Genomic DNA, 9841 nt, shown 5'->3' with positions numbered 1-9841 from the left:
TTCCTCAACACTCGGACTCCTGCTCCTCCATCCACAGCAGACATTTGTACAAGCCAGCTTAACATTGTGGCGGAGCCACCAAAGGACTCAGAGCGGTTGTACATAATTCCTTTAACAGCAATGTAGTTACTGTCTGTGCCTGTACCTTTAATTACACTGTTTGACTGTACAATGTCTAGTTACCTTTACAGCACGGCTTCAACGTGATGACGTCATGCCGTTAGTCACGTGATGCCCCAATGGCGGGAAGAACGTGATGACGTCATGACGTCAGTCCTCGGACCAGAGGATCAGTCCTCGTGGAGCCCTCAAGGAGAGTAGACCTGTTATTGATGTGTTTTAGCAGTTTCCAGTTTAAACACGTTTGGTTTCATTAAAGTTCATTATTTTAATTGCCTGAGTCGAACTCAGTCATTTTGCTAGGAACCTCCGTTCCTACATTGGTGACCCCGACTTCTACGAACGATTTTCGTGGAAGATTCGACGGGGACACAAACGCCGTCACGCTGAAACTGCCACAGTTCTGGGAGCAACAACCAGACGCCTGGTTCATCCAGGCTGAAGCCCAGTTCGCTATTAGGAACATCGTCGCGGATCAGACCCGTTATTATTACGTGGTCTCCGCCCTTGACAGCGCAACTGCATCACGGATCATCAGCCTCATCGGTAGTCCTCCTACTGACAGCAAGTATGATGCAATTAAGGCACGGTTGCTCCAGGTTTTCGGGCTATCAAAGTTGGAGCGTGCTCGCTGGCTCATCACGCTGCCCGGCCTCGGGGACTCCAAACCGTCCAAGCTCATAAGCCAAATGCTCACGCTCTTGGGTGCTGAACCGGAATGTTTCCTCTTCCGGGAGCTTTTCTTCTATCAACTGCCTGAACAGGTTCAGGCTGCCCTAGCCAGATCCGACATTACAGACTGTGCCAAGCTTGCGGCCGAAGCCGATAAGATTTTCACGGTTACCCAGCAGTGCTGCGCGGTCACGAGGCGCCCACCCCCCACAGACGCGGTCCCGGCTTCTCCTACAGCAGGCTGGTGCTCCTACCACACCCGTTTTGGCGCGAAAACACAATGCTGCCGTTACCCCTGCAGTTTTTCGCCCCCAAAAAAAACACGAAGGTGCAGGCGGCGTCCCTGGTGATGGATGACCAAGTCTAACGTTCCACGGTGGCGATGGCCGTCGGTTCTACGGGGAAACTCCTCCATATCACCGATTCCCTCTCGGGCCGCCGTTTTCTTTGTGACACCGGGGCGCAGTGTAGCATTCTACCTGCGTCAAAGCTCGACATGCAGACTGGGAACCTCGGTTTTTTCCTCGTAGCGGCTAATGGCGCAGCTATTCGAACGTTCCGAAAGCAGCGGGTCGAAGTCTGCTTCGGCGGTCAGCGCTTCTTTTGGGAATTCGTCACGGCCGCAGTCTCACAGGCTATCCTAGGGGCAGATTTTCTGTGTGCCAACAGTCTACTAGTCGATGTCCGGCACCGCCGGCTGATCAACGCGGCCACCTTCCACTCGATTCCGTGCTTCCACGGTACCTCCGTGGCGCGCTCCATCGCCTGTGCTTTCTCTCCTCCAGATGACTTCACACGGCTCCTCGGGGAGTTTCCGGAGCTGACAAGGCCCACCTTCTCCTCTTCGGCGACGAAGCATGGTGTTGAACATCACATCACCACTACTGGCTCCCCGGTTTATGCGCGGGCTAGAAGGCTTGAACCCGGCAAGCTCGCAGCTGCGAAGGCAGAGTTCGCCACGATGGAGCGGCTCGGGATCATTAGGCGATCGAAGAGTCCCTGGTTCTCGCCTCTCCACATCGTGCCGAAACCAGGCGGCAGCTGGCGGTCATGCGGTGACTACCGATGCCTCAACGACGCCACCACTCCGGATCGGTACCTGATCCCGCATATCCAGGACTTCTCGGCCCATTTGGCGGGAAATTCTATCTTCTCTAAAGTCGACCTCGTCCGTGGATATCACCAGGTTCCAGTGCACCCACAAGACGTCCTGAAAACCGCAGTCATCACCCCTTTTGGCCTCTTTGAGTTCCTGCGGATGCCGTTTGGCTTAAAGAACGCAGCACAGGCGTTCCAGCGTTTAATGGACTCCATTCTCTGAGACCTGCGTTTCATTTTCGTCTACCTTGACGACATACTCATCGCCAGTGCCAGCAAGGAGGAGCACATCTCCCATTTGCGTTCCCTCTTTACGCGCCTCAGCCAACACGGTTTAATCATCAACCCGGCCAAGTGCCAGTTCGGCCTGCAACAAATCGACTTCCTGGGACATCGCATAACAGCGGACGGCGCCGTCCCTTTGGCGACGAAGGTTGAGGCGGTTACTTCTTTCCCGCAGCCGTCGACAGTCAAGGCCTTGCAGGAGTTCCTGGGGATGGTCAACTTCTACCACCGTTTCGTCCCCAAGGCGGCTCAACTCATGCAACCCTTGTTCGGGGCCCTCAAGGGCAAGTCCGGTAAAGACCCAATCAGCTGGACGGCTGAAATGGTCCAGGTATTCGGCGACACCAAGAACGCTTTGGCCAACGCAACCATGCTGCCGCACCCACTTCCAGGTGCTACTATCGCCCTTACCACCGACGCGTCAGACTACGTCATCGGTGCAGTGCAAGAACAGTGGGTCAACGGCATGTGGCAACCGCTGGCGTTTTTCAGCCGTCAATTGCGAAAGAATGAAAAAAAGTACAGCACCTTCGATAGGGAGCTACTGGCCCTTTTCTTCGCCATTCGCCATTTCCGTTTTTTATTGGAGGGGCGCCCCTTCACGGCTTTTGTCAACCACAAACCCCTTACGTTCGCCATGGCCAAGACCGCCGAACTATGGTCTGCTCGTCAACAACGTCACTTGACGTTCATTTCCGAATTTACCACGGACATTCAACATGTGTCTGGTAAGGACAACCTGGTGGCAGATTGCCTCTCCCGTGCGACAGTCCACGCGGTGCACCTGGGAATCGACTACGCCCTCATGGCAGCAGATCAGGCCTCGGACTCGGAGATCCAATCATATAGAACCGTTCCTTCTAGCTTCCAAGCGACCGACGCCATCTTCCAAGCCGCAGGTGCCACGCTCCTTTGCGACGTTTCCATGGGAGTTCCTCGTCCCATCGTGCCAGTCGCATGGCGCTGGAAGGCTTTTGATGCCATACACGGATTGTCGCACCCGGGGATGAAGGCTTCGCAACGGCTTATGTCGGCCAAGTTCGTCTGGAAAGGTATGCACATCGATGTCCGTGACTGGGCTAATACCTGTGTCGTATGCCAGAAGGCCAAAGTCCAGCGTCATGTCAAGGCTCCAGTGGCTGCGTTCACTGTTCCGGAGCGTCGTTTCGACCATGTGCACGTGGACCTCGTGGGGCCGCTTCCGCCTTCTCGGGGTTATACTCATCTCCTCACCATAGTGGACCGCACCACTAGGTGGCCAGAGGCAATTCCTTTGGTTTCCAACACGTCGGCAGACATCGCTAGAGCTTTCATCTCCTGTTGGGTTGCCCGTTTCGGGGTACCGGCGGACATCTCCTCTGACCGTGGGCCACAATTTTCCTCGGATCTTTGGAACGCTGTGGCTCAGGGGCTCGGTACCTGTTGTGTCGGTACCTTTCTACCTAGACACAATTTAGGACTCAGAACTCAGAGATTCAAACATGAAGTGCTTTATTGGAAGGAAAGGAAGTTCTGGAAAGTTCCAAACAAAGAGAGCTAAACTTAACAGAGAACACCCAACCATTTATCTACTGTGACAGCGCCACCACAGGTGGGAGGAGAACACACAATAGAACACACAATACATAACAGTGCCAAACTTCATCGCTCCACCGCCTATCATCCACAGGCAAACGGCCTTTGCGAGCGATTCCACAGGTCGCTTAAAGCCTCTCTTCGGGCCAGTTTTCAAGGTGCAGGATGGGTGGACAGACTCCCATGGGTCCTGTTGGGTCTTCGTACGGCGCCCAAAGACGACCTACAATCGTCTTCGGCTGAACTCATCTATGGCCAGCCGCTCCGTGTACCAGGAGATTTCCTCCCTTCTCCCACAGAGCCATGGTCCGCCTCCCGGCAACTCGTTCGCCACCAAGAAGCGGCCAGATGCTTTGCTCCGATGCCTACGTCCAATCACGGTTTGCAGAACTCCTACGTGCCACTGGGACTGAAGAATGCGGAGTATGTATTCATCCGCCACGACGCTCACCGGGATCCGCTCAAGCCCCCTTACACTGGTCCTTTCCGCGTCATCGAACCAGGAGACAAATCCTTTTCAGTCGACGTCGGAGGGAATCCGGATCACATCTCGGTGGACCGCTTGAAGCCGGCTCACCTGGACCTGGACCACCCTGTTGTAGTCGCTCAACCACCCAAACGTGGCCGACTGCCCGTTGCCGCCGCACCAGATCAACCAAAGCCGCCTGCCAACTCGACTGCGCTCACCGCGCCTGCTCAGCTGCAACCGACTGCCAACTCGACCACCGGTCATCAACTTCTTCTACCAGGGTATCGAAGTCGATTGGACAGGCTCATCGGGCCTCCTCCTCGCCTCACCTTTTCTGTTAAAGACAATTCTGGGGGGGGCGCATGTGGTGGAGCCACCAAAGGACTCAGAGCGGTTGTACATAATTCCTTTAACAGCAATGTAGTTACTGTCTGTGCCTGTACCTTTTTAATTACTGTTTGACTGTACAATGTCTAGTTACCTTTACAGCACGGTTTCAACATGATGATGTCATGCCGTTAGTCACGTGATGCCCCAATGGCGGGAAGAACGTGATGACGTCAGTCTTCGGACCAGAGGATCAGTCCTCGTGGAGCCCTCAAGGAGAGTAGACCTGTTATTGATGTGTTCTAGCAGTTTCCAGTTTAAACACGTTTGGTTTCATTAAAGTTCATTATTTTAATTGCCTGAGTCGAACTCAGTCATTTTGCTAGGAACCTCCGTTCCTACAACATCACATTAGTGAGACTGGGTTTACTTTCCTCTGCTAAGTCTGGCACACTGATTAGCACATTTAGTTTAATTCTTGTTTGGGATATTTTAACGCAATCACTGAGCAGCTGCCGGAGCTCTCTGCCTTGACTCGAAAGCTGCTGTTAAGTGCCTGTTAGCAGATGACATTAAAAGAAATGACACATTCCGGCCTGAATTAGCACAGTGCTAATTATGCCAGCTGTAATTTGCAGAGCGTGATGTAAATTAACAAGTGAAAGAATTTTTGCTTATTGTAGCATTACTGCGGCAATATGGGGATGGTAGTTTTGTTTTGACGTTCAGGTCCACCTTAACGAGGGGCGAACTGGTGAGTAACCGCAGCTGTTTCTGCCCGAAATAAACGGAGTGCTTAAGACGCCACAACCGGCAACTTGGAAACGGAGGTGGAAATGGACACTTTGCCTGGTTTAAGTGATGGGGACTGTCCCTGCTCTTGCCTTTCCATATCCAGTGATGGCATCAGTGACAGCAGCAAGGGGTGACTGCAGCAAGTGGGCGCAATGCTGCACTTGCTGAATGTACTGGAGCAAAGGCTGACCTTTGGGCCAGAAATTCTTTTACAACCCAAGTACCTATTTCTAACTATGGTGGCAATTGTATTTTAAGACTTCAGTCAGTTTCAGCAGCAAATGATTGAACAAAGACATGGATTGTTTGAAATCTATTTCTGTGCCCGCGGGAGAAACCCTGAACTGGATCAGTTCTGGTTCCAAGCGTTTGTTTGTTTGTAGACCCACACACCGGATCCGTCAACCATCTGTGTGAGGGGGCGCAGGCCACAGATCCCTGCCGGATTGTTGGGATTAGTTTGTAGGAGGATCACATCGGCAATGGAGCACGGGCTGGATTTGTTTCCCCCTTGCCCTAGGTTAGGGTGAGGGCTCGACAACCGTTTGGGAGTTATCAGGAGATATTTCACTGAACGATTTTGGAGAAGTGAAACGTGTGTGTGTATACCTATGTGTGTGTGTGTATATATACCTGTATGTGTATGTAAATATAACTATGTATGTGTATTTATATACCTGTATATGTATGCGCGTTATATATATATAGGCCTACCTGTATGTAAATGTACATGTATTTGGAGAACAGGTGTTTGAGTGTCAGTTTGTTTCGCACGTCAACCCAAGCACCCCACCCACCCGCCCCTTCAACCACCGTCTGCCCCACCTGTGACCGAGACTGTAGGTCCCACATTGGATTAATCAGTCACCTGAGAACTCATTTTTAATGTGGAAGCAAGTCATCCTCGGTTCCGAGGGACTGCCTAAGAAGAAGTTTCAGTTAGTATAAGAAAGACTTGCATTTATATAGCACCTTTCACAACCTCGGGGTGCCCCAAATCACTTTACAGCCAATGAAGTACTTTTGAAGTGCAGGCAATGTTGTAATGTAGGGAACACGGCAGCTAATTTGTGCACAGCAAGGTCCCACAAACAGCAATGAGATAATGATCAGATAATGTTTTTGTGATGTTGATTTGAGGGATAAACATCCCGTGGACACTCGCCATCTGGGGGCGGGCGGGGGCGAGGTCTCTGATGGGTGCTGTTCGCTATGGAACTGTAGGGCGGATATTATGGACTGGTGCTGCTGCTGGATTACTGGGGGGATCAGTGAGACCCTGCTAGACGCGGCATCCATTGAAGAAGAGCTTCATGTCAGAATTCCCACTGTGCACTCCCAGTGAGTGAAGAACTGTGCCCATGGGAATTAGCACCTTCGGGCGGGGGGGGGGGGGGGGTGCAGAAAATAGTGACTAAAGTGGCAGTGTGTCTCTTCAAATCTCAGTTATACTGCTGAATCTGCTCGAAGGTTACATGACAGGCTAGATCCCACAGCTTCACCATAAAACATTTTTTCAGACCAGACACTTGGAAGTTCCTTTTTATTCGGCAGTTAAAATGCACAGCTTTCTCGAAATTACCAAAATATATATTATTCTCAGTGCGGTTGATACAGAATGCAGCCTGTAACATCTTTTTGCAATAGTACTTGATAACTCAGGGCATGTACATCCTGAGCAGAGGCAGACAGCGGGCTTGTGTGTGGGAGTGTCTTGCTGGGGTCGGACTCCATTGCCCTCCAGTACGAGGGTAAGGTGACACCTAGAGCATCTGAGTTATAGGAGCATAAGAAATAGCAGCAGGAGTCGGCCATTTGGCCCCTCGTGCCTGCTCCGCCATTTAATGAGATCTTGTATGATCTGATCTTGGGCTCAGCTCCATTTCCCTGCCCGCTCCCCATAACCCTTCACTCCCTTATTGTTCAAACATCTGTCTATCTTCATCTTAAATATATTCAATGACCCAGCCTCCACAGCTCTCTGGGGCAGAGAATTCCACAGATTTACGACCCCCCCCCCCCCCCCCCCAAGAGAAGAAATTCCTCCTCATCTCCGTTTTAAATGGGCGATCCCTTATTCTGAAACTATGCCCCCGAGTTCTAGATTCGCCCATGATGTTTTACTGGTGACAAGGGACCCAGCGCGTGTATCAGCATCTCACTGGGTACAGTGCCCGTGTGCCAGTGTCAGCTCTGATGTGGCATAGATCGTACCTCCCTTTCATATCAACAAGTTGATGCCAGTCAGGCAAAGCAGAGCATTTCAAATATGTAGAGCAAATCCTGAATGGAATAAACATAGAAACATAGAAGATAGGAGTAGGCCATTCGGCCCCTCGAGCCTGCTCCACCATTTAATGCGTTTTGATTTGTGCTGGAAAACAAAATTAACTTGTAATTTATTTAAAACAAAAAAAAATGTTTGAGCTAAATTTACAGGTCAGGGCCTATCTTCTCGGGCCTGGGTTCCAATGACCCTCCACGGCACTGGAAACACTGAACGATGTAGGCGACGGGGAGAGAGGACTCGGAGCCAAGGCTGAGCCCCCGAAATGTCCTCAGTTGCTCAATGTTCCAACAGGAAGAAGACAGGGACCTCAATCAAAATTCAAGTTACCAAACTGAGGTTCTCAGAAACATTGCATAATTTTCTTTAATAAATATGGAAGTGGAGGTGTTCTTTCATGAATATTCATAAGATAAAGCTGTCGTAAGGCTTTATGCTGGAGCACTCCTCCTATCTGAATAATCTAGGGTCACTTGAGATGAATGCGCTATCTTCATGCCCAGGTGGTGGAGGCACGTTTAGAGAGGTCTTTGGCTGCAGCCCCAGGCACCAGGACTGCACATTGTTCTTGCTCCTGAAGTCTCTGCTGCTCCAGGAATGTGACCAATTTGTCCTTCATCTTGACCACCTCGATCATCTCCTTGAAAATCCTCTCCTCCTCAAGATGGTCGTTATTTGTCTTCAGTGACGCTGTTAAGATGTAGAGGAAAGGTTTGTTAAACAGTCAACGTTTGAGCGAGATTTATGAAATAAGACTTTGTTCAGTAGAATATTCATTTAAAGAGATGTTCCCTTCCACCACCCCGCAGCCACCCACATACCTGCCTGGAGACCTACCATTCCTTCAGATGTTAACATGCCAAATACCATCCCTGGAGTTCAGTGGGAAGCAATGTTCCCTTTAAGCTGTGCGGCTGCGTAGCTCTCTGGACCTCCCACGCAGGGGGCTCGTCGGCTTTACAATGAGGAAAAATTGCGCAGGTGCAGTATTTTGAATGGGCCACATACCACCCAGAAAATTAACGGGAACATTGGTGGGAAGATGCCCAATTGAAGGGCTCTTCTAATGCTATTTCCTAGTCTGGGATGACCGTTCCTCTGGTTTTCCCTCCCCAGGTCATGGGGAAGTGGCCAGCCTTTGTTCAACAGTTCCTTAGCAAGGTAAAATCAAGGTCGGAAATTCATTGGATGAAAGATAACAGGCGCGTACCCATATCTGAGCATTCACAGAGGTCCAGCTGGCTATATTACTATAATAATAATGTTTTATTAGACAGGTCCATCTTCCTCTAGACTTGCATGTGAAAGAAACCAAGTTTTTTTTATTCATTCCTGGGATGTGGGCGTCGCTGGCAAGGCCAGCATTTATTGCCCATCCCTAACTGCCCTTGAGAAGGTGGTGGTGAGCCGCCGCCTTGAACCGCTGCAGTCCGTGTGGTGAAGGTACTCCCATTGTGCTGTTAGGGAGGGAGTGCCAGGATTTTGACCCAGCGACTATGAAGGAATGGGGCGATATATTTCCAATTTAGGATAGTGTGGAACTTGGAGGTGGTGGTGTTCCCATGCACCTGCTGCCCTTGTCCTTCTAGGTGGAAGAGGTCGCGGGTTTGGGAGGTGCTGTCGAAGAAGCTTTGGCGAATTGCTGCAGTGCATCCTGTAGATGGTACACACTGCAGACATGGTACGCCGGTGGTGGAGGGAGTGAATGTTTAAGGTGGTGGATGGGGTGCCAATCAAGCGGGCTGCTTTGTCCTGGATGGTGTCGAGCTTCTTGAGTGTTGTTGGAGCTGCACTCATCCAGGCAAGTGGAGAGTATTCCATCACACTCCTGACTTGTGCCTTGTAGATGATGGAGAGGCTTTGGGGACTCGGGGGGTGAGACACTCGCCACAGAATACCCAGCCTCTGACCTGCTCTTGTAGCCACAGTATTTATGTGGCTGGTCCAGTTAAGTTTCTGGTCAATGATGACCCCCAGGATGTTGATGTTGGGGGATTCAGCAATGGTAATGCTTTTGAATGTCAAGGAGCGGTGGTTAAGCGCTCTCTTATTGGAGATAGTCATTTCCTGGCACTTGTGCAGTGCGAATGTTACCTGCCACTTATCAGCCCAAGCCTGAATGTCATCCAGGTCTTGCTGCATGTGGGCATAGACAGCTTCATTATCTGAGGAGTTGCGAATGGAACTGAACACTGTGCAATCAGTGAACATCC

The 9841-nt window shown here is 50.9% G+C and overlaps 1 protein-coding gene across 3 annotated transcripts in view; it reads right to left on the bottom strand.

Annotated features, from left to right (window-relative positions):
- Positions 1–6867: 6867 nt before the first annotated feature.
- LOC147105331 (F-actin-monooxygenase MICAL3-like) overlaps positions 6868–9841 on the bottom strand; it is a 161750-nt gene continuing 158776 nt past the window's right edge. For all 3 annotated transcript variants that reach the window (XM_086011594.1, XM_086011596.1, XM_086011595.1), the window contains one exon: positions 6868–8318. In XM_086011594.1, coding sequence (XP_085867720.1) covers positions 8122–8318 — 197 coding nt within the window. In that variant the 3' untranslated portion in view covers positions 6868–8121. The remainder of the gene's footprint in view (positions 8319–9841) is intronic.

The sequence above is a fragment of the Somniosus microcephalus genome, chromosome 18, assembly GCF_052327205.1.
Source record: "Somniosus microcephalus isolate GS21.2 chromosome 18, FLI_Smic_1.0, whole genome shotgun sequence".
Classification (NCBI taxonomy): Eukaryota; Metazoa; Chordata; class Chondrichthyes; order Squaliformes; family Somniosidae; genus Somniosus; species Somniosus microcephalus.
The sequence above is the reverse complement of the archived record's forward strand: the minus strand, read 5'-3'. Positions and strand labels throughout refer to the sequence as shown.